The 25,461-nt window shown below is 37.5% G+C and overlaps 1 protein-coding gene across 15 annotated transcripts in view; it reads left to right on the forward strand.

The window, feature by feature from the left end:
• pum (pumilio) overlaps positions 1–25,461 on the forward strand; it is a 76,565-nt gene that overhangs the window by 7,539 nt on the left and 43,565 nt on the right. For 4 of the 15 annotated variants that reach the window (XM_089733362.1, XM_028184000.2, XM_089733368.1 and 1 more), the window contains 7 exons: positions 1,174–1,306; positions 2,728–2,880; positions 5,073–5,256; positions 7,396–7,549; positions 8,138–8,210; positions 8,300–8,400; positions 10,690–10,815. In XM_089733362.1, the coding sequence (XP_089589488.1) occupies positions 1,174–1,306; positions 2,728–2,880; positions 5,073–5,256; positions 7,396–7,549; positions 8,138–8,210; positions 8,300–8,400; positions 10,690–10,815 (924 nt within the window). Of the gene's footprint in view, positions 1–1,173; positions 1,307–2,727; positions 2,881–5,072; positions 5,257–7,380; positions 7,550–8,137; positions 8,211–8,299; positions 8,401–8,825; positions 8,862–10,689; positions 10,816–25,461 lie in introns of all 15 variants that reach the window. The other 11 variants (XM_089733358.1, XM_089733357.1, XM_089733364.1 and 8 more) reach the window with 6 other exon arrangements.

Raw genomic sequence — 25,461 nt, forward strand, 5'->3', positions numbered from 1 at the left:
ATGCGTTTCGGTTTGAAGGGTGGGGCAGCCGTTGTAACTATACTTGAGACCCTAGAACTTGTATCTCAAGGTGGGTGGCTCATTTACGTTGTAGATGTCTATGGGCTCCAGTAACCACTTAACACCAGGTGGGCTGTGAGCTCGTCCACCCATATACGAAAAAAAAAAAACTAGTTTTGAAAAGCGTCTTCAGCAGTAGCCAATGGCTTGGCTGTACCCCTGCCATTGCTGATTACTATGAGTGACCATGAGCAAGTAGGCTGTATAGTTATCTGTTTACAGTGCCAAAAAAATTACGAAATTAGTTTCTATACCCACTCTTTCACTGTACACATGATGAGTTTGTAGAACTCGCTGTCTCGAGCACATCTACGATCGTTAACCGGAATTTTCTGGTGGAAGTGGACTTATGCCCGTACGAGTAGATACCATACCTCCCCATATTTGAGACGCGAAGCAGTCGTGATTATTGTTTTGAGGGGTAGGACAGCCGCTATAGTGTACAATTGAGGCTTTGACCTCGCGTGTGTCTAAAGGTGGGTGGGGACATCACGCTGTGATGTCTATGGGTCCCGATCACTTCTTTAACTCTTTGATCGCCATATGGGTCACGGGTGCCCTGCGTGGCGCACTGAAGTAATTATGTCGATTTCTGTTACTAAGACGCCGGAATATCTAACAAAGTCTGGGAAATACCAATTCGATACTGAGAATGAATCTATTTGTAAGAGTTCTAAAAGACTAAAACATACATTAAAAACAAAATAAGGCAATCCAAGCGCTTCGTGACAGAAATCGACATAGTCACTTATGTCACTATCTATCACTGTAGTCTGCAATGATTTAATCAAATAATTTTGCTGCAATTTTCGATTGTTGAAAACTTTTAGCTTTGTAAATTTTCAGATCCAAAGAGTTCAAAGCTAGATAAAGTGCACTTTTTTATTTCGATACGACCATTTTAACCGAAATTCAAAAATGAAATGTAAGAAAAGGTGTTAATCCCTTATTTAATTCTTAAATGTAAATTTATTGATCCATTTAAGCAACGTCAATGATAGTTTTGTTACCACAAACAGAGAGAGGTTACTTAAAATTTAAACTGTATTTTTTATTAATTATACTTAAGTAAAAGAAAACTAGGATAGACTAACCTTTTAAAATGTATTTTAGATTGCACCTGCTGCAAAAAAGCTATGGGACAAGGGGCCAGGCGCCGGTGGCGATACCAAAGGCCCTCCGCACCTGCCTCCACTGCAATTGAACCCCGACCAAATGTGGCGTGATCCTACTTGGTCTGCTCAAGGTTGGCGATTATCTATTCTAAACTATTTATTAATACCGCATTCGCAGTAACGAGAAAAGCTAAACCTGACTTGCGACGAAGGGCTCGATGAGTTAATTAACCCACAGACACAGCCCACTGAATTTCTCGCCGGATCTTCTCAGTGGGTCGCGTTTCCGATCCGGTGGTAGATTCTGCAAAACACGGCTCTTGCTAGGGTTCGTGTTAGCAACGTCGTTAGGTTTGAACCCCGTGAGCTCACCTACTAGTTAAGGTTACGCTAAAATAGCCTCTCAAGGCTCAAAAAAAAAAAAACGACTGCTGCTACCGCTTTGGTACGACAAGATTGAATGAAATATGGTTCAATGTTAAATTCCAACCCATAACTGTTTCCCAGCGAAATGATAAGATGTTACGTGGTGCCACTGATAAAGCATGAGATACTGTACTGGTGATAGGAGCTGTTATTTAACCTGGTATGTTATCGTCTTGCCCATTTCTGAGGTAAAGCATTCATTAATCTCGATTTGTCAATTGGGCTCACGTATTTAGGATATACTGATGAAATGTCGACAGTAGTCGTTTCTTAAACTAATTTGCAGAGGCTTAACTGTAACAATCCTCTTCCAAAAATTCAAGAAATTTTATGTTTATTTCTCACTATGTTTTATTCTCCTCCACTGTATTGTATTGAATTCACAATGATATATATCGGTAAATGAATAACTGAACGTGGTATTTTGCTTTAAATATTGAATATTCGCCTTTATTAATTCGGAATCATGTATTAATATAATTTTTTTTTTCTGCGATCACGGCTGTGGCTTGCCGGTTCTCATGGAGTGCTAGGGGGCGATGTCCTTTCGACGTGGACAGTGACTGTCGTTCGTCCACAAACGATAACTTATTGTTTGCCATTAAGAAATATGAAAACCAATTCCATGACGTTAATGATGCTATCTATTTTATAATTACCTATTCCAATTATAGATATATATCGTAAAACAAAAGGTGTATCAAAGGGAAATGTATATCTTAAATGCTATTAACTATTAAAGTATACAATTTGGGAATAAATTTTTTTAAATATTTAGCCCGTCTCTGCGATAAAAATATGTTTACGTTCATGATGTGCCATGAAATCTCTACATAGAGTTAAAATGATTATTTTATAATAAATGAATAGAAAAGAAACACAATCTTTTTCGGGGACACCCAATGTGTAGCTAAATTTACAATAACGGCTGCTGGGGATGAGTTTGAGTGATTATCTAATGGGATGTATAAAAAAGTCACAAATACTTAAAGATGTAAATAAAGTAAACGGATCACGGAGGAAAGGAAATATTATTTGTATTTCATAATTTTGTTTTCTTATTATTATTTATTTGCTGCTAAATCGCATTTTTTTTGTAGTTTTTAAACTATTTTTTTTTATTTAGCTGTCGAACACAATGTCAGCGTCGCAATGATGGGAAACCGTCGTGGGGTTACTTTTCCCGGTGGAGACGCCGGCAGCATTCTCTCTCCTCGTGACACAGCTGGACTTGGTGTCAAAATGGTCGAATATGTCTTGGGAGGATCACCTACAGGAGGTAAATATCCCCAGTATAATTATGATACTAACGATAATATCACTCATTTACTGAACTTAATAATATAAATAATATATAATAACTTAATAAATTAAGGAAAATTCAGAATTTCAAACTTCGAAAAAACAAATGTTAAAAAGAAAAACAGGAAAACATCCTTGTACTAAGCATTTTTATATAAACGCTATGAAACTTGTTTATTTAATGTTGTCATCTCTACCTTCTTCAGCTGGAACAAAATCACATTGAAAAATAATGCAAATATAATATTCTGTAATAATTATGAAAATAAACAGGAAAATCGAAAAGAAAATATAATTGCGAAACATTTAAATATAAAAATGCCTTAAACATAAAAATCCTTTGCTCCTCCTGACACGCACGTTAATAATTAGCTGTAACTATCACAAATGAAATGTTTTTTATGCACCTCATAATTTTGTATGACGCCTGGTGTACACGTATAAAGCGATGCCGACTATACCTGAGTTCAAATCCCGCAGACTTTTACCAATTGTTTTAATGAAATATGTACTTATGATACGTTCACGAATTAGCTACTTCTGCGATGAAGATATAACATAACATCGTGTAATGAAGATCAAACCCGCAAAAATTGTAATTGCGCATTTACTAAAGAACTATAACAATAGACTTCAAATGTGTACGTGGGTTTGCTGCATTCACATTATGGTGTGTATGGGCTCCGGTAACCACTTAACACCAGATTGGCCCTGAGCTCGTTTGCCCGTCTACACAATAATAAATTTATATTATCCACATTACTGCTGGTAGGATGTCTTGTGAGTCCGCACGGGTAGGTACCACCACCCTGCCTATTTCGGCCGTGAAGCAGTAATGCGTTTCAATTTCAAGCGCGGGGCAGTCATTGTACTTACTGTTAAAACTCAGGCTTTACAATTCATGTCTCGAGGTGGGTGGGTGGTTGCCGCCAGCATTAACGTTGTAGACTTCTATCGGCTCCGGTAGCCACTTAACATCAGGTGGGCGGTGAGCTCTTCCAACCATCTAAGCAATAAAATAAAAATTAAAAAATGTTTTGCATAGCACACAATGTATGTAAGAAAAATAATCTGACGCGCGACCTCAGTCAGTTGTCTTTGCCTTATATGGTGAGCTCACGAAAAAGAAGCATTTTTTTTAAATTATTATTATCAATTACTCACGCTATTAATATGGATAACTCAATATATAATAAGTGTATATTGTAATAACATTTGTTGAGTTGAGCATAAAATACTTATTTGTTATAATATGTCATGTTTCTGAATACCTAAATCCAACGCGAAGGCAGCTGGCGGACGAGTCGTGGCAGTTGGTTTTAATTGTTTCATTTTTATTGCGGGGGTTGCCACTGTTGTTCTGTGACGAATCAAACACGTTTTTCTGTCTGAATAACTTTACTCTAATATAAGCGAGCCGATTCTAAAATGTCGTGTAATAAAAATCAAACCCGCAAAATTATAATTTGCGTAATTACTGGTGGTAGGACCTCTTGTGAGTCCGCACGGGTAGGTACCACCACCCCGCCTATTTCTGCCGTGAAGCAGTAATGCGTTTTGGTTTGAAGGGTGGGGCAGCCGTTGTAACTATACTGAGACCTTAGAACTTATATCTCAAGGTGGGTGGCGCATTTACGTTGTAGATGTCTATGGGCTCCAGTAACCACATAACACCAGGTGAGCTGTGAGCTCGTCCACCTATATACGCAAAAATTTTTTTTAAGAAGAATTTGAAACTTAAATTCGAGCTTACAATCGCACTGAGATTGAACGGTAAAACTAAACATGTCGCCCTAAACTCAGTTCGGATCCTCCCGATCCACTAACAGTGCTTTTAGGTACCTCAAGCACCGGTCACTGTTCTCGTCGAACCTGTCGCTCGCGACGAAGGTTTCGGCAAGTAAATTAACCCATAGACACAGCCCACTGAGTTTCTCGCCGGGTCTTCTTAGTGGGTCGGGTTTCCGATCCGGTGGTATGGTTCTGCGAAGCACTGCTCTTGCTAGGACTAGTGTTAACAACGTCCACAGGTTAGAGCCCCGTGAGCTCACATACTCACACGTACAAAAGTATTTAATCGCAATGTTGTAAAACTAAAACGTGTGTGTGTTGTTTGAAATGCTAAAGAAATATTTCTGGTTGCTGGAATATCTTTGTATGAGAATAAAGGTGTTTACGTAGGCGGAGGAGAGAAGGTGGCCGGCGTGGTGGCGGGCCTGCGCGGCATGGTGCTGGAGGAGCGCGCCGAAGATAAAGCGACTTCGCCCTTCGACAAGGACCTGCACGAGCTACACGAACACGGCTCCCTGCCCAACGGGATACACAACGGACAAGAGGACGATAAAGCTTTTAAGTGAGTTTCAATCTGGACATTAGTATTCGGAAGAAAATAACAATAAAAAACGTATCTTTGAATTTGTGGTCCCGTCTTTCTGTCTGTTCAAATTTCACAGCTATTTTACTTTTATTGGTATTCAATTTTGAACTGTAGTTTTTTTTTATAATTAACAAAGTGTAGAGGAATTACGAAAAAAACATTGCATGCCACACGTTTAATTGAAGAATAAGGACAAAGTAGGTACACACAGAGTTAGCATTAACAATACTTACAAATCCATTAATAAATAATTTATTTAAACTATGAACTTAAAAAAAGCCAAATAAGTCTAGCCATTCTGAACTAATGTACTTATACTAATGAATGAAGGAACCCCTTAATTTTGTAGAGATTCCCTATTATTTTATTAAGCTTGAGCGTTCATTCTCATTACGGAATACTTCAATGTTTGTGTTATTCGACATTCCCTTGCTCAGTATTTTGTATGGACGTGGGAAGTATTTGTATGTACGACTTTCTTGCTTTCGTATCGACTTCATCGATTTAAGCTCTGTAATGCAGCACGCTGGTGGTAGGATTTCTTGTGAGTCCGCACGGGTAGGTACCACCACCCCGCCTATTTCTGCCGTGAAGCAGTAATGCGTTTCGGTTTGAAGGGTGGGGCAGCCGTTGTAACCATACTGAGTCCTTAGAACTTATTTCTCGAGGTGGGTGGCGCATTTACGTTGTAGATGTCTATGAGCTCCAGTAACCACTTAGCACTAAGTAGGCTGTGAGCTCGTTCACCCATCTAAGCAATAAAAAAAATAATGTAATTATTATCGTAATGAAATAATAATCGTTCGAAGCTGACCGAGGGGGGTATTGATTAGGACGTGACGTCGCGAAGGTCGCCGGGAGGCGCGCGGGCGGGGGGCAATAACCGCGCGCGGCTCGCGGCCTCCGACGCACGCGCAGACGACGCTCAGACGATTGCTCTCGTCCGCGTTCATTCTACACATGATTCACGCTGATAACTTCAGATAATGTCTGATACCTGCCTGCGGTGATGACTTGGGGTGACGCCGTTACGGTTATCGCTCGTTTACGTCATCCGTTGAAATTATAACTCAACAATAATGATGTAAAGCAATTCTTTATGAAAACAGGAGTGATTTGTCCATTTGCTTATTGATCTAGAACAGTCTTTGCCAATACGGGCGATAACGCCCCCTTGTGGGCGCTGCAGGCTTAATGGGGGGGCGGTAATAGACCCAGAATAAAATGTGGGCGTTGTGTAGAGGCTTGGGAGGCGATTTGTAATTTTGTCTAGGAGGACTCTAAGACATAGACTGAGCTCTCACTATAGTGGTATTTAAGTAGGTAGAAAAAATAGGGGCGCTAAAAAAGAATTTATTCTCAAAGTGGGCAGTAGACAAAATAAGTTTGGAAGCCACTGATCTAGAATTTAAGTTGTCTATTTATTCCTTTTTAGAAATCCGGCTCGCGTATTTACTGATTTGCATTGATTGAATAAATCAATGAATCAAATTAAAGTTTGCAAAATTATTAACTGACGAGAAAATGTGTGAATTTTATATAGCGACAAATAAACCAAGTTTTAGCACGAATAAGCATTTTTTTTAAATATTTTACACCAGAACATTGTATATAGTTCCTCTAGAAGTGGTTTTTAATTGGCTATATACCTAATTTAATTATTGTGATCGTAAACTACATCTTGTGTACACTATTTATTACATATTACAAGAAATATTTTTCCAAAACCAAATACAGTTTTAAACGTTCAATTGAAATCATAAATATCTGTTTTTTTATTGATTGCTTAGATGAATGGACGAGCTCACACCTGGTGTTAAGTGGTTACTGAAGCCCATAGACATCTACAGCGTAAATGCGTCACCCACCTTGAGATACAAGTTCTAAGGTCTCAGTATAGTTACAACGGTTGCCCCACCCTTCAAACCGAAACGCATTACTGCTTCACGGCAGAAATAGGCAGGGTGGTGGTACCTACCCATGCGGACTCACAAGAGGTCCTACCACCATGAATGTGATGTTAAACATTTAATGTCGAAAATTGCAGACATAGTCCATAATATGAAATTGCTTAAATGACATTCTAAAATAATGTTAAAGTACGTGTAAGTACAGCCGCACGCCCGGGTCGCGCCAGCCGTCGCCCGCGGAGGAGGAGGGGGCGGGGGGCGCGCGCAACGGCGAGCCGCCCGTGTTCCCGCTGCACCCGCACCACGCGCTGCCGCAGCCGCAGCCCATGCACCATCTGCCGCATCTCTCGCACCCACAGGTACACCACACGCCATTTATTGGGAAAAGTATTGAGGGGGGAGGGGGAACTTTCGAACCGAAACTTGCGTGGGGAAAGAGCGTAAGGGACAAATATGCCAAGAAACTCGACGAGTGCCTCAAATAATAGTACATTGTGATGCTGGATGAGATGTCCTACTTTTTTCCCGCGGTGCACATACTATTTTTTCTCCTACCAGGCCGAATGTTCGACATTGTAAAAAATTTAGCACCCGTGGAGTACCGAGCCGGGGTCCAAGGGCGAAGCCCCGGTCGGGCCCAAGGGCGCCCCCCTGGTGGGGTGGGGGTTGGAGGATAATTAGGGAGAGGAGTTATAGTCGGGTTAAGTTTCACGAAATCTCATAACTGGGGGGAAAATGTTGTGCTCCCTACTTGATGCGACAACCAAAATGTTTTGAATACATGTTTTCATCCAACGTTAGTAACAATACATACTTATAGTAAATTTTGACAAAATTTCATTGATGTTTGATTCATATTTTATATCGATAAAAATGGACCATAGAACATTTTCATAGAAAATAGTTTATCGTGAGGACATCTAAGAACCGGTTTACCATTTTTCCAGCCACACCCGGGGATGTTAGGCGTGGCTCCACTACAGGGCCTACCGCATCCGCAACACGCACAGATTCACCCAGGTAAATTTTGCGAATTAATAAATGTATAAATACCAATATAAAACATGTCCAAAATACTTTGCTTTACACATTATTTCGTTTATTTACAGGAATGACACTAAACGACTCTATGAACCAACACATCGAACTTGTTTTACAAATGGAACAACATCCTCAATTCGACAACAGCAGCTTTGCGAGCTCGCAACAGGTTTGTTTTGTGTAATCTTGTCGTGACATTATTTGATAATGGTAAATACTCAAATCTCTGAAGCAATGTGTGCTCGTTTTGTCAAATAAATCGTCTGTGTGTATCCTTGACCTGGACCCTATACATTGGGTGGTATACTAAATTACGGAAGAGGTAAATTTATTGTTGAAATAAAAGATGTAGGTAATCGTCGAAAAAATAATTCGTATTTTTTTATGTCTTTATCAGTTTTTAACTTAAATATTCTCCTCCCAATAAGTTTGATTAGTATGTGAATTGGCAAACAAATTCAAAGAATAATTTCATAGTTAAAAACATTGTTAATAACAAGCCTTTAATGATGACACACATAGAATGAGTTAACATAATTGAATATGTATCCAACATTTCATGTCTGTGCTGCTAACCGTTGAGGAGTTTCCTAGTCAGGACCCAACCCTGAGTGCAGCAACCATGTCATGGTAAAACTTACAGCCGGCTATCATAATCAAATGCGTACACAAAACGTCACGTCTGTGTTCACTGTTGGAGAGTTTCTTCGTCTGGAGCTAATTTTGGATGTCGATTCAGATGATACCATAAAAATAAATTCTGATCGAAATCCAACAACCGACATGTGAAAATTTTTAATTTTAAGATAAGATAAAGTGATTGTGATCTAGCTTGCAATTTTGAGTTAAATAAACATGTGCAATCAAAACTAGTGACATTGTAAAGTTACCGTTACTAAATACAAAATCTTATTTTTTTCACAAATTAAATTTCTACATTAAATTCTTGTCTTCGTATTATTGTGCTTTTTTAAATATATTATTATTACATTATATATAATTCAATTTCATATTATTTGAAAAAAGCCAAAAGGATCTTAAAAATATAAGCTACATTCATTTTTGGTTAGTTTACAGAAATCAAGAGTACCTATGTAAAAATACTTTACTGATGTTGCAAGATAGCAAACGTAGATGGTTGCCTGGCAATATTATTATTCCAATAGACACAAAACAATCTCAATTAGATATATTGTTACATTGATGGGCATGGTCTCTTTATATCGTTTTAACGTATTTAGACCTACGGCCAGTTAAAAGTCCCAGGAACCCGCAGGCTGCGCGGACTCTGTCATTATCAAATGTCAACATTTGACAACTCTATTACAGAAGGGCTTCCAAATGGCTTCTGATTGACTAGGCAAGTTAAATGTTTTATTTGGAATCAAGTATGACTCATCTTCGGAACGTATCGATTCGGTTCAGCTTGCAAATGTTTTTTTTAAAAGAAGACGTACAGTTATAATATTAACCCTTATTCTCCGATACATTGTTTTTTTTATTATTGTTAATAGCTGTCTTCCAATGTTAAATATATTACAATTAGAGATCCAGGTCAACAATTGCTAATGTTGTTTGGAATGAGTTATTAATGTGAAATTTTAATTCACAAAAAAAAACTGGAAATTATAAAAAAAAGTATGTCTTTGAAATCACTTAAAGTTTTGATTTTTACAAAATAACCGATTATTTTGCATTCGAAGATCGATGTGAATAAACAGATTAATTAAAAATATTTATTAAAATTAAAAATTCCAAAAGATATTTTTTTCTTTTTGTCTAAACCGCTGGTTGAAAAAAAATACAGTGCTGATAAGTGCGTTGTAATCAAAGTTATTCCTTAAAATTTAAAAGAGTATCTGGGGGTCATTTGTTCTTAGAAACAACGATCGAAATGTTCGATCTGGTCGATACATCCCAACTCTGTTAAAATTACTCGATTTGCTTACAAAGTTTCTAGTTTTGATGGCCACGGCCGTACGAATATGGCAAGTTAAATAAAGATTTGTAAAAAATCGGACATATGACATTTTGACGATAATTCTGAGAATTACATAGCCAATGTTACGTTCTTGATATCTGACGTAATAACAAAAAATAGCATTCGAAAACAAGATTGCATGATGTATGTATTTCGCATTGAAAGCAACACAACAATAATAAATTGCGCTTGCGATTACATACAGTTTGATGTACACACACACACACACACGCACACACACACACACACACGCACACACACGCACACACACACACACACACACACACACGCACGCACGCACACACACACACACACACACCATAATGTGAACGGGTGAGCGTGCGTGCTCCGCGGGACATGAAATCGAAGTCTCTATTGCTTCGTCCGGACTCAAAATTTCAATTTCGAATATTTTTGGTTGTATGTACACAAAATATTTTTGATAAAGTTGAATAGTCGATAATGTCGTGTGCGCAGTACGGCGGCGCGGTGGGAGCGGTGAGCGCGGTGAGTGGGGTGGGCGCGGAGAGCGCGGGCGGGGGGCTCGTCAACGGCGCGCCCTCGGCGCCCGACTCCGCGCATCACACGCCCTTCGACGTGCAGGTACGTACATACATAGACAGTCTACACCAGTGGTGGGCAAACATTTTTAATGGCGGGCCACAAATTTTAAGAAATTCTAGAGGAGGGCCAGAATTATAGAAGAAATGCATTTTGTATAAAAGCTTTTTAATAAACAAAATACCTTTTACTTTTACGCTTTGTTAGGCGTGTGAGACGTGAGGCGTGTGATAGATGGGTGAAAAGAATGGTTTTTTTTTTCAATAAATAAACTAATACCTGTGACAGACTGCCGAGATAATTATAATGATGGCAAGTGAATTATGAGATAATGAAAGCTCAAAACAAACTGACGAATTGGAGCTTTCATTAAAAATTCGAAGATTTTCAATTATAAACGTCAGATTTTATTTTACGCGCCAAAATGCTGATTAGAATATTTAGGATGGATGGACTCGGCGGGCCGGATTAAATACTTTCGCGGGCCGTACTTTGCCCATCACTGGTCTGCACTATTAACACGCTATGATGGCCGTTTCGACATATTACAATAGTGATGTGAAATGTCAATTTATTCACGAAAAAAATATAATGAATTCTATAAGTTTTTATTGCAATTAGTACCTGATTAAAAAGGTTTAATAAAACAAAAATATATATATGCCTACTTAATATATTTGAACTATGTCAATATTGGAATGAAAATGAATATACATACTTTATATGCACACAAGAAACAAAATAATACAAAAAAAGACCAAAAAAAGGCGCCACAAAAGGCTATATTTAATCAGATTCGTCCATACTGCTATTTTCAATGTCGTCACTGCTATCATCACATACATTATTTATAAGTTATTTGAATTTTGTCCTAAAATAATACATTCGATATTTTTTTATGACTAACCGCACGTCACTATTGATAATAAAGAACAGCAATTTGCTCCTGTATTTAATGTAATTACTATTAATAAGAAAGAAACTTCAAGAGTGGAAAAACGTTAAAACGGCCATCATAGCGTTCCGGTAGAATAGTTGTAATGCAGACTCGCCAACTTAACAGTCTTCCAATTATCATTAATATTAAGGAACGGTGTTTCCCGAGCGCTCTATGACATGTCCTTCTTCAAAGAAGGCTTGTGGAGAGTAATTAACAGTAGGCAGTGGCTTGGCTCTGCCCCTGGCATTGCGTGAGTTCACGTGTGACGGTAACCACTCACCATCAGATGGGCCTTATGCTCATCCGCCTATAAGGGAATAAAAAAAAGCAAAACCCTTTTAGTCATACAATAATCACCAACACCAGTTATATAGAACCACTTAAACGAGAACAGAGAAGGCAAAGGGATATTTTTGGCCAGAACGTGAAGTGAACGTCACGTGAATTTTTTTTTTTGCCTACCTATTGTTTCATAAAGGATAAACGATAACAACGGCTTTTTTAAACCGTTTAGTATTTCTGAAAGTTCGCAAGCGTAGGAAATTGATAAATGTTGCCCGTGATGGATCCTGTGATTCATTCAAAAGACGGTCGATGGTACCAGTATTAAACACTATTGTATTTTATGCTGGAAAATAAGTAAATAAGAGCAATTCTGGGGAATTTTGACATTGCACTCCAACATATGTCTATATCTTAAAATATATCAATATATGTACTTGAAAAAACTTCACCAGACTTTTTACTTTTTAGTAAGGTAGTTACGAAAAAAACTTCATACTTCATTTTGCTCTCGTGATCTACATTGATGCCAATTTTTTGTCTACATTTTTTTTTTTTACTTCTAGAATCATCATTTATGCCGTGCGTTATAACTTTGAGGATTTAGACAATTAATTATATATACCTAGGGCTTTTGTGCGGCTTCTTTAAGAATATTTTATACTCTTAGAAAATTATCGTAATTACAAAAATAATAATATATTATGTTCTTCGGTGTTTGCGAATCGTAGACATTATCAAAACTACTTTTACGGTTTAATCAACCTTTTTTTATGGCTATTACAATATTTCCAACGTTTTGAACGCTACACAGTTTCATGGTCACATACGACTAAGATGTTAATTCATCGACATTTGATTATTATTGATATTTTGACATTTTGAATTTTGACATTTCCTTTAAAAAATATTTGTAGACTTTTCCGTTTAATTTCACACAGAACGAACCGATTCTATACTGAATTCTGGCAGTTTGCTTGACTTGGGTTTTCTTTCATCTTCACGAAAAGAGGATCCTTGGATTTTTGGGCGGGAACGCGAGGAGCGAAGTTTTGTACAGCGCGTTATTTTGTTAATTTAGTGTCTCATTAGGTTTAAATCTGTACCTACGGTAATTTATTTACTATTTAGCATCTGTAAAAGTGCACAGCGGATGGAAAATGAAACAAGGCCGCTGGGCGTGTCTTCTCGGTTTCGTCCAAAAAGTCTAATGAACTCTCAAATCTCAAGTTCAGCTCATTTCACTTCATATCATTTTTCATATAATATAGAATAACTGAGATTTTTATAAACTCGACATTGGTATCACAAGTATGGCAAGAAGCCATTTGTTATACTTAAAAAGAGGAAGTAAAGAGGATAATAAGTGTTGTTAGTATAGCGCTATCTTTTTTTTTTTTTTATTGCTTAGATGGGTGGACGAGCTCACAGCCCACCTGATGTTAAGTGGTTACTGGAGCCCATAGACATCCACAACGTAAATGCGCCACCCACCTTGAGATACAAGTTCTAAGGTCTCAAGTATAGTAACGACGGCTGCCCCACCCTTCAAACCGAAACGCATTACTGCTTCACGGCAGAAATAGGCAGGGTGGTGGTACCCACCCGCGCGGACTCACAAGAGGTCCTACCACCAGTAATTACGCAAATTATAATTTTGCGGGTTTCATTTTTATTACACGATGTTATTCCTTCACCGTGGAAGTCAATCGTGAACATTTGTTGAGTACGTATTTCATTTGAAAAATTGGTACCCGCCTGCGGGATTCGAACACCGGTGCATCGCTCAACACGAATGCACCGGACGTCTTATCCGTTAGGCCACGACGACTATCTTCTCCACTAAAGTTAGGGTGTCCAAAAAAAGGGACAAACTAAAAGACACATGGTTTTATCGGTTAGAGTTAAGGGTTTATCACTAGAGGTTATCGGTAGGCAGCGGCTTGGCTCTGTCCCTGTCATTGCTGACGTCCATAAGCGACGGCAACCACTCACCATTAGGTAAGCTCGTCTGCCTACGCGGGCAATAAAAAAACGACGATATTGCGGACGTCACCGGGTACACTAGTCTCCAGTTTGTCAAAATCTTCGGAAAAGCGACACCAACCATTCTATAAGATTTGAAAAAATCTAAATATTAATTAAAGAAAATATATATAAATTCCACGTGCGTGAGGCCGTGAAAATAAATAAATAAATTCAAGTAAAGGGTGCCATAAGATCTTTGAATACATGAATGAAATGATGAATACAGTGTCCTCCTCAACAACTCAACACTCGCCTACAGCTGCAATGATTTCAGGAGACCGACCAAACCGACGCTGACTCTATGGGTCTCACAGTCCAATCGATGTTTCTTCACAACTTTTGACGAATATAAATTTTTGGGACAATAGGTACACTTTCTCGATAGAAAATTGCGCGAATTTTGCGAGCAGTCTCGGCGTAACTTTCCCCGTTTTTTGTAATAGGTTTTCACAATGATAATGCTTTATTCTTTTGTTCACCGTTCCAAATTTTTTTTTTAAACGTAACAATAGTAGATGTCATTTCTTAAATTATAGTGTTGTCATTTGCACGAAATTGTATTTACAAATTTTTTAAATAATACAAATTTATTGTTATTGAGACGCCTATCATTTGGTTTGATATTATTTATTTGTTGTAAATTGCAAATTAAAGTAGATTCCTATGGTAATTTTTATTGAAATTAATAATTTGCTCCCTCCTCGCGTCGTTTCCTCACTGCTGAGGGTCACGACCATCGTATTTCGACAGGATTTTACTCGTAATGTCCCTCCAGCGCATTCGATCATTGGCCGCATGAAGGCTTCGTGGAATGTGGTGTGGATTTGATCGAACCACCTTGTCGGACTGCGCCCGCGCGGTCTCTTTCCCTCGATCTTCCCTGTCACAAATAATCACATTAAGCCATCGGGTGTTTTCCGAGCAGTGTAACCGAAGTACTCGAGTGCGCAGCGAAGGCAGAGTGTGGACAGTCTAGTCTTGATCTGCAGTTAGTCTTAGACAGAGAAGAGAATAATTTGCTAATTGTGAACATTGTGGCCCGTAAAATATCTCCGGTCTTAAATTCTTTATGCTAATTGCGCACGCATGCCTTGGTGTGTTTGTTATAGATGCCATATTGAATAAGGATATTATGATTTTAATTTATAAATGTTGTTACTGCAACTTTGACAATCTACGCAGTAGTATGTCAGTAGTGCGTGCGGTACTTTGACCATTTTCTTTCATGATTCTTGCATAGATCACATTCAAATACAGAATACTGTTTAATAATAAAATAATTTTGAAATATCACTTACTGTTAGTCTATAAGTGTCAGCATGATACTTGATCATCTAATATAAAAGGGGTATTTAAAAAAAACGCATTTACAAAACGCAAAACAAAGACTTTAATATGGTACGCTTTCACATGTTTCTGGGAATATATTATGTAAAAACGGGAAACGTTAAATTCAAAGCTGACTTATTATAATTTCACCATTCTGCATATATATTTAATATAAATTTTACTATAAGTGGGGTTTTGTAACTTACAATCTCTAATTTAACAGCTTATTGTAGAAATGCGGTTCATTTAATTTATATTATGATATATAGTGTACAAAAGAAATACAGACTGTTAACAGGCCTTTTTAACAACCATTTTTTAATTAAAATATCTTCTTCAAGACCATCATGCGAAAATGCGGAGGCGTATGATTAAGTTCGCTGCTTAATGTAAAAAGAGAACATAAGTGGAGGAACATGTCAATCGTAACAACAATGCGAAACTCGCTCAAAACTGAAACTCACTAAGTAAACGATTTGAAAGAAGCTAATGATTTAACAATTATAATCACTACAAAAATTGTGAGCGACCGCGTATCGAAAAAATATACGAATATTATCAAAAAATTTGCCAAAATTATTTCATTATAATGTTGAGTCATATCGGTCGTCAATATAGTTTGTATACTAAGCATATTATTTATTCCGAAACAACATAAAAATATATCGCTTGCACTGCTTTTGCGCTTGTTTTGTGTTAGATTGCCCTTGGACACACTGAATAACAAACGCGCAGTGAATGACGAGTCTTTCTCTGGTCATTTCTAGTCTATTAAATTGAAATTGCGAGCATTTTGAGATTAAGAGGTCTTTGAATAGTTGAAATAAATAAAGATCCCCCCTAAAAGACACCACCTAAAAAAAGAAAAAAAAAACTATCTGAATCGTGAATAAAAGCAATTTTGACGAAAAAGTACAAGCAAGCCGTCGATGTAGATATTTAATTTTGAAGCATTGTAATATTAGGTGCCTCGGCTTGAAAAATGCGAGGTTCCTTGTAATAGAAACGATGAAATAGTCAAACATAACAAATGTGAAACACATAACTTTGATCTCAATTATTTTACCAAAATTTTGGCCGGTGCTACCCTAAAGGAAGAAATGGAAATATAATGTACGTAAAAACCATTGATAATTCATTAGAAGTAAGACGCACTGGTAGCTGCTATCTTCGTCACGACCATCCGATGTTGTAATTAGTCGTGGTTGTCGAAACTAAACCGGCTATTATTGATTGGGATCGACGAGTATTGTACTAGTTTGATAAATTTTTCGCTGTGACGCGCGTTTTATAATTATTTCATTATTTACTAGCTGAACCGGCAGTCTTCGTAGTGCCTCAATCAATTATTCCGAGCATTTTCATATTTATCTACCTTTTAAACCTTCTCTGAACTTCCACAAATAATTCAAGACCAAAATTAGCCAAATCCGTCCAGCCGTTCTCGAGTTTTATCGAGACTAACGAACAGCAATTCATTTTTATATATATATAGATTACGCGTTAATATTTTTGCGTGATTTAAATTAGCTTCATTAAAATAACTCAATGTAAATGTACATTGTAATTCACCGTAACGTCTTTTCTATGCCGCAAAAAAAAATTGATTACGAAACTAAAAAAAACGATAACGATGCAATTGATTTACATAAACTAAGCAAGTAAGCAGGTCGTTTTTTTACACGGTAATAGCGAATAGTGTCACAACCCGTGCCCCTATAACGAGCGACTATCTCCGGCTGTACTCCCACGGCACAGCTCGACTAGGAAGCAATAAACCTACACTTTAACTGCACACACCATTACCTATTCTAACGGCACGTATGTGATACGATCTATGAAGATTGTGGATGCCTTCATCGCTTTGACACCATAGCAACGAATGCCTTATCGAATTTCCCATAGTACGTACATACGTTTACATAAATATTTTGTAATAGACGACGAAACGTTCTTAAATATTGAAAAGGAAACAATCTTATGACTTTAAATAATGAATTTATCAGTTAAGCAGTCCAAAACTTCAATTTAAGTTCAGTTGAGTCACAAATATTTTTTTTGCGCTGATAGAACTTTGTGCTATCGTGAAACTGGTTTGAATTAAAAACGTATATATTTTGAAGTACCGTTGAAAATTCACAAGACCAGTAAGTCGTTGACCTTAGCAACAGCGTCAATTTAGTTGCCGCCTACTTGTATTGTTTCTAAGATTGCAATCGTGTGAAAATACCAATCTGGGTTCTTTTTGCCGCCAGAATCTGCAATGGTATTTGAGTTTTGTCACATATGCTATTATTTATTATTGTCACGATTTTTATTTTATTTAGGTATGAACGTAATTTACGGTTGCAAGTAATGGTGGTGGGAATAGTCCAATCACTATAGCCTAATAATTAGCACCCACCGCCACTGCTATCCCATAGATGTGTTGTGACTTCTTCTGAATGTTGGTATTTTTATCCAGACAGCATAAACCGGACTACTTTCTTCCAACAATTTATTTTAACCTCAGGACATAGAATCCTCTCCTCATTATGCCTGCAGACTTGATCACCAAGGTTCGGTTTTATACACATGTCTTCTTAACTTAGTATTCACATAAACGTTAACAATAATTAAAGTAATTGTTTTTTTTCTTTTTCTCTTTAACATTTTTTAAATGTTGTAATTGATAATAATGTGTTGATAATTTAAAAATGTATATATAATTTGGTGATGTTCACTTGACTATTCATTACTAGCAATTAATTCCCGCGGGCTGAGCTCGCGGCGCAGAGATCGACCTCGTGGGAAATTAAACTGTACGCGGGCCGTCTTGTGCCGCACGCCGGTGCCTCCCGCTCTCGGCCTCCGACGCCCCTCTTTCACACATGAAAACTTTCTCTCAATGTTTTCCCGATTTTTCTAGCCTCCGCTTGTGAACGTACTTTGGAACCGACAAGCAATAAACATCGATGAGTATTAGTTCACACATACACTGTGTTTTTGTCGTCAATAAAATCTGTGTCACTATGTGTGCAATATAAGCTCCGTAACGTTATATTTTGTATCGAAATTAGTTTGCGGCTTTGTTGAGACCCCGTGTGAGTGGTTCATTAAAAATGAAAACGTAATCAGCGTGTTACACGTTGCCGCCTCGACCCTATTCCTGCCCCCCTGCAAAACATTAATTGCTGTTCTGTGATGACATAAGTTCAGTTTCCCGAAAAATACTTAACAAATGGGAAATTCGGACACTAAATTAACCGCGTAAATTGCCGCGAAGTAACTTATAAAACTCTTTAAAGTTATATAAAGTAGTTGTGTGCATTTTTACCTCTATTTCATACGCTATTAAAACTGTATCTGTATAGAAAATTGCTCAAAACTGCCGTCGCGAATGAAATGGGATTTATTACACTTTATCGTGCGCGCTTTCATTCGCCTTGTCTTGTCGGAAGGGGCACGTTGTCGAATGTTGCAACTAGCTAGCAACGAACAACTGCTACGAATCGGATCAGAATCATTCAGCCGCACCGGTTTGCCGTTACGCATCAATGACTGCGGAGAAATTAGAGTCGTATTATTCAGTAATAAGTTGCGAAACTTAAAGCCGGTTAATCAAAACTGTCCTATGTTCAAGTTACGAGGAAACGATACTATAGATTTTGCACGACCAACTTGTTGAATGGAGTGCGATCTTTAATTGCATAAGTTAAGAGAAATTTGTGGAGGTAATAAGCCACCAGCTCTGTATGAGTCTGTTGTGTTTATTTAAAGAAAAATTCGTAAGTAAAGCTGAGAGCTCTTGGGATAAGCTAGCCTTGTCCGGGCTGCGGTTATGAGATTATTCTCGCTTTGACGGCCTTCTCCGTGCTTGGGATGCAACGTGTTGTACTTTTGCGGACATCAGTCTAGTTTACATTTAAAAACGTTAATTGCCTTTTTTGCGAGTCATGTTCGCTCTTGAGAATTTTAAGCAGTTTTAAGCTAGCTGTTTTATAGTTAGACTTCTACGAGAATAGTAAATAGTTAAAGGAAAAATACAGTTTTGTGAATGTCACTATTAGGTGATCATTGCTTAAATAATTTCGATAAAGCGGCACGGCACGAGAACCCTCTAATCGTGGATGCCGGTAACTACATTCCCGAGTCGACGTCGCCCAAAAAACGTCATCTCGGATCCTCCCGATCCACAAACGGTGCTTTTAGGTACCCCAAGCACCGGTCATCGTTCTCGCTGAACCCGTCGCTTGCGACGAAAGGCTCTGCGAGTAAATTAACCCACAGACACAGCCCACTGAGTTTCTCGGTGGGTCGTATTTCCGATCCGGTGGCAGATACTGCGAAGCACGGCTCTTGCTTCTTTAGCAACAACGTCAAGTTTGAGCCTCGTGAGCTCACCTACTCGCCCTGTGACGCTGATATGGTCTCTTAAGACCATCAGATTAGGTAGAAAAACAAAAAAAAAAATTTTAAATAGTCCGGGTTAATAAGTAAAGCATTAAATTTCTAGGTTTTATTTTAAAAACGTCCTAAATGTTTTATCTCAGACCATTTCCATAATGGATGTGACATTTGATTTGATTGAAATTAAAACTAAACTACTTAAATGCACTGGATCGTAATTCCTTCACGGTGGAAACGGACCGAACAGTGGTGCCTCTACGGTTTTTCATCTGTTTCTATTTCTACAATACCATACGGTGGCTGATAGCCAATTTACGCTGTTCACGAAGTTACCAAAAGGGGCTAGATTAATTACTCGAGTCAAAACTGACGGAAGTTTGTACGAATTGCTTGAAAGATAATAAGAATGTGTAGAAAGCGATATATTATTTTAATGAACAGATTTGCATTACGTTCCGCGTTCCTAAAACTAAGATTTTTATCTTTGTTTTGTGTTTCTAAAACACAAAAAGGGTTTCATAAAGTATAAAATTATGCAATCATAAACAATATACAAACCGATTCAGGCTAGAAAACAACATGGACCCTGTAAGCACAGATAGCCACGGTCATCAGGCTTACTAACCACTAAGACCAACTACATGGGTTAAAAATACAATTTAAATTCAACAGACAATTTCTTTCAATTTTAGTTGAGAGTGAGATAGATGTGTAGTGCAGTAATTTCTTCATCACCGGAGATAACAGCGACGTTATTGCCGGCGCCGCGCCTCAGCCCGCTAACTAACGCTTATTAAACTTGAACAACGCTCCCGCTGATCACTTCACCTTCTTGTTTACTCTAAACTTAGATTAATCGTTTGCTGTGCCGCGCTTTACCAACTATTTATCTTCGCAAAAACTATTCCAATCCTACTTTTAAAGTGAACAAAATTAGATATCAAAAGAGGTAATAGTTAAATTTGACTGGAATTGAATCACACACACAATATTATTTACTGAGATCTTAATTTCATAAGAGATCATTTTGTGGTCTATCACTTTGTCCGATACTTAGATCGTTCGTTGAGAATGAATAGAGTTATAAAGTTGAAATGGTACCACGTAGATCTACGGAAGGGAGTTTGAAAAATTCAATCGTAAGTATATGAAAGAGTATAAAAACAGTTAAACATCGACGAAATTTGAGATGCCAAGATGGGATGTTATTCAGAAAGAGCTCTAACGATCGCCAACTGTATGATAGCGATCGTGTTGAGTCCAAGATCGAGAGCATCGAGTTTTTAAGAAATAGACATTTGACGAAAAAAAACAGCAGCAGTAGATACGCTGCAAGCTCAGTGTATCAGTACTCAATTCGCAGACCGCGAACACAACGACAGGACGTTCAAGCACAATGTCTTCTGCCGCCCGCGGACGCTATAACCCCACTGCCGCCATAGAAACAAAAAATCTAATCAAAGATTAGATAGAGAAAGAACGGGAAGCGCTCGGTTTCGAAGACATCTAATCACGTCCTCAAACTTCTAATGCTGTCCAATTCATTGTTATGCTGGCCACTCGTTTTAATACCCGCTATATTGAACCGTATTTTTCGCCACAGTGTGCATAGAAGCAGACTAACGACATTTACAAATCCGAAAATTCTTAAGACAACCAGTCAAGCTATACCGCCCGATTAGCTCTTTGAAAATTCTACGAGGATCGTCGATCAAAATCCATAATACAAATGCCATTTGAAACTCATTACTATGCTGCTAACTAAAATGTATTTGAAATACACAGAAAAACGTTAAGTTTTAAAGGATTGTTATTAAATCATGTGAATCATTAAGGAAGTGTTTATCGGTTTCCCAAAGTATAGAAATTCTTTCTTTTGGGCTAGGTATTTCAAAGGTGTTTTTTTAAACTATAATACCTATATTTAATTGTTTTGCGATCCAAGGTGACTCTGATTTTAGCTAGTTTTTAGGTCCACAGAGGTCTCGCTAATAACTTTATAAATAATTATTCTTCTTTTCCTGCTCTTGTACTTGCTGGTAGAAGTATTAATGTGCACCCTTAAGTATTCATGGTATTGCGTTAAAATAAGAGTTGAGCTATTCTAAAACAAGCAACGCTGCTAGTCGGACACGCATAAACGGTTACCCTATTCGTTCGGCTTGCCGCTAAAACATTGGTTCTGCTGTTTTGAGTTATACTGCGCCGAAATACTTGCTTGTACGATGTTCTTGTATGTCACGAACGCTATTAAATTTACAATAACCTCAGCAGAATGTACTTTATAACGTGACATATTCTAATTAGTCGACAGTTTTATGTCACGTAGTAGTTTCGTGGTTGGATATACAGTAAAATTATAATATAATAATTCTGAATGAATTATACACATACGGTTCGAATTCGAATAAATATTAAATAAATAGATAGATCCATGTACCCATTTTTTGTGTATTGCTGCACCTTTCTTATTAAAAACAAGGAAGCGAATTGCTACTAATGCGCTGTGAACACGAAATGTAATCTAGTTCTTTTCATTTTCTCAACTCTAAAGTGTTTTGTGAGGCCAGAATTTTTTATTTATGATCTATAAAAAAACCTGTGGAAACAGATTGATTTCTATCTTAAAAATTTGCTTCAGAAGTCGTAACTCGCGAATTTCTCATTTGTCGGTGGTTTCATGAAAGGATTTGTCAGTGGCGACCCGCGTGGCCGCCTGGATTTTCGTTGTCACCATTGGCACATCCCGGCTTTATGTTGAAACCCAGATTAATGAGATGAGCCTTGTTCGTGGCCGAGATTGTGCTACTCGTTTAACTTGTACGTTTTATGAATGAATTTGCTGTTTATTTATACTTTCTATAAGCAATTTTAACTAATTAAAGTTTCGAAACTACTAAGTAATGGTGGGGGAGTAAATAAACAGTTACGCGGACTGGACTTTCATACCCGATGAAGCCATAAAAATGTAAAACAAGTCGCCCTACATACTAATGCTGGGCCTTTTTCTGTGTCGCTTTTGTACTTGTGCCTTCAAAGGTAAAGTGCTAAACAGTATCGGATTTAAGTTTACAATAGGCCACGTACTACGTAACAATATTGATTTCACGTGTTCATTTAACGTGATCGATTCGAATACGAAATAAGTTTTAGGTTACGTGTTACTGGTTATATACATATTTATTGAGTCGGTTCGATTGTAATAAGCAACTGGATACAAATAGTTTAAGGAAAGTTTAGAAAAAAATTTAAACCAATTATTCAATCACTATTTTTTTTAAAGTTGGATTGAATGATGGATGGAAATGAGATATATTTTAATAACTAAAAAACAGAACAAAAAATATACATTTACATACAAAATCAAGTTAAAACGCCGATCCCAGCACATGTCACATGTTGTGATCACTGCTATTCATTTTGACCCCAATTCACATTCCAGATAAATAAGTGCGTTCAGCAGTAAAGTTTTCGGGGAAATTTAGAAAAATAAGGTATGTCGCGTTAACGTCTGGAAAATGCAAAATTTCGCCCATGCAATACACATTTATACATTATTTTCAAATATACATTACTTCATTATAGTGTTTATGTAGCCATCTTTATGGTTTCTCTTCGCGAATGTGACATTTAAAGTTCACGTTGATATTTGGAGCTTTTATGAATGGGCGCGTTGATCCGTGTTAAACTGTTTTTTTACTAGGCCAAAATTTTGCAGCCTTTGTTATTTGATAATTAAAAAAATACAACGCACGTTCATTCAATGTAGGTAGATAAAGGCTCCTTTTTTCGAGTTGATTAAGCCACGGACAACAATAGTACTAATTCGGCCGCGGCTTCTGATCTGCGTCGCCTAATTAGCGTTTGCGAGGCTCTGCCGCATACGTTCAAAGGATACGCCGCTCATTACGAGCGTTGCCAACGCTACCAACCCGAAACCTAACTCTGAGCTTTAACTAACTGCATTAGAGTGGAATGGCCGAAACAAATTGTAAAAAAAAATTAAGAATTGTGAATTTACAAAGATAGGGCAACGCAGTCACGGAACACACAGAATCGGGCAGTGCAATGCGATGTTCGCGGAAGGCGTGATAAGATCGCGTGAGTCGGGCACGAGGGGTACGTTCGACTACATTCTTGTCTGTATACATTTACCAAAGTTTTAACAAAAATAGTACAGCGTTAGATAATTGGCACATCCTGTTGATGGAATGCACATTATGTAAAAATATATTATTGCTTAATAGAAGAATACGTACTAAATATGTTTTGAACGATTATGATTCAGAAACAAGATATCCATACAAAAGTTAATACCCCTTTTCCATAAGATATGAAAATACTCCTTGGTGGTTAATATATAATAGACAAAGCTCCAGCTATTTGACGAAGTAAATAATCATACAGCCTGTCGCTCATAGAAGAAGTCTTAAATGTAAAAAGACGCTAAGTGGAATGTATATTTATTTACCTTTATTTTTGGAAAGCGAAATTAGGATTATATTATCACGGGAATGTATTTTAATATATCTATCTACCCTACCGTTGTTGAACTCCGTTGCTGGACTATTCGTCACGCTGCGTTAATGGTTGCATAGCACGCTACACTTGACTATCTGCCAGCTCCTCTATCCTCGTTTTAACTATCGATCTGCTATGAACGATAGATATTCAAAACACAACAGCTTATTTCTAGTATCATGTTCGTAATCATCAAATAATGCTCAATAGTAGAATTGTAGTTTATTAAACAACTTCCCAAAAAAAATAATGATCTTTTGTGGAAGTTATTATTTCATTGTTTCTACACAATTACATAAACGGATTGTAGCAATTAGAGTTCGTAATTTTACAAAATATAGTGATGTATAGTCTCATTAATATAGAGCTGAGCCACTTATCTATTGAAACTTCCTTTAAAAGCATTAAATCGAAATCAAATTTGAATAATATATTGTAACAGACTACTATGGTTAATAATTTATCGTTGCGATAGTGTTCATCTTTTTTTATTTATTAGATGGGTGGACGAGCTCACAGCCCACCTGGTGTTAAATGGTTACTGGAGCCTATAGACATCTACAACGTAAATGCGCCACCTACCTTGAGATATAAGTTCTAAGGTCTCACTATAGTTACAACGGCTGCCCCACCCTTCAAACCGAAACGCATTACTGCTTCACGGCAGAAATAGGCAGGGCGGTGGTTCCTACCCGTGCCGACTCACAAGAAAGAGGTCCTACCACCAGTAAAACATATATACATTCTAATTCTGTGTTCCTTGTAGAGTGTGTAACATAATGAAAAATTAAGTTTTACACTTTTGTGTGTGTCGACTGGATAAGGTTTCACCGATAGTGGAACGCATTCAGCGTTTGTAATAGAATATGTGGGCGTAAATCGACCGGCAGATGGTCGCCAGCCGTACGACTGTCATAATGGCACTGATTAAACTTAATTAACTGAAGCCATTTACACGATGTTGAATCGAGGAAGAGCGACTTAGGCGCGTGTTCACGTCACATTCAATGGAATGTTTTCGGTCCTCGGGCACTTTTTTGTGAACTATATTAATAGTAACAAAAGAAAAAACAAAATTTTGGTGAAAAATTCTAAATTATAACATTCTTATGTTTAAAATGAAAATAATGACAATGATGTTGTTAATATGCCTGTTAAACATAAACATATTAGCGATTGCAGCATAGTTGTGTTGGTTA

This window comes from Bombyx mandarina, chromosome 15 (assembly GCF_030267445.1).
Source record: "Bombyx mandarina strain Sakado chromosome 15, ASM3026744v2".
Classification (NCBI taxonomy): domain Eukaryota; kingdom Metazoa; phylum Arthropoda; class Insecta; order Lepidoptera; family Bombycidae; genus Bombyx; species Bombyx mandarina.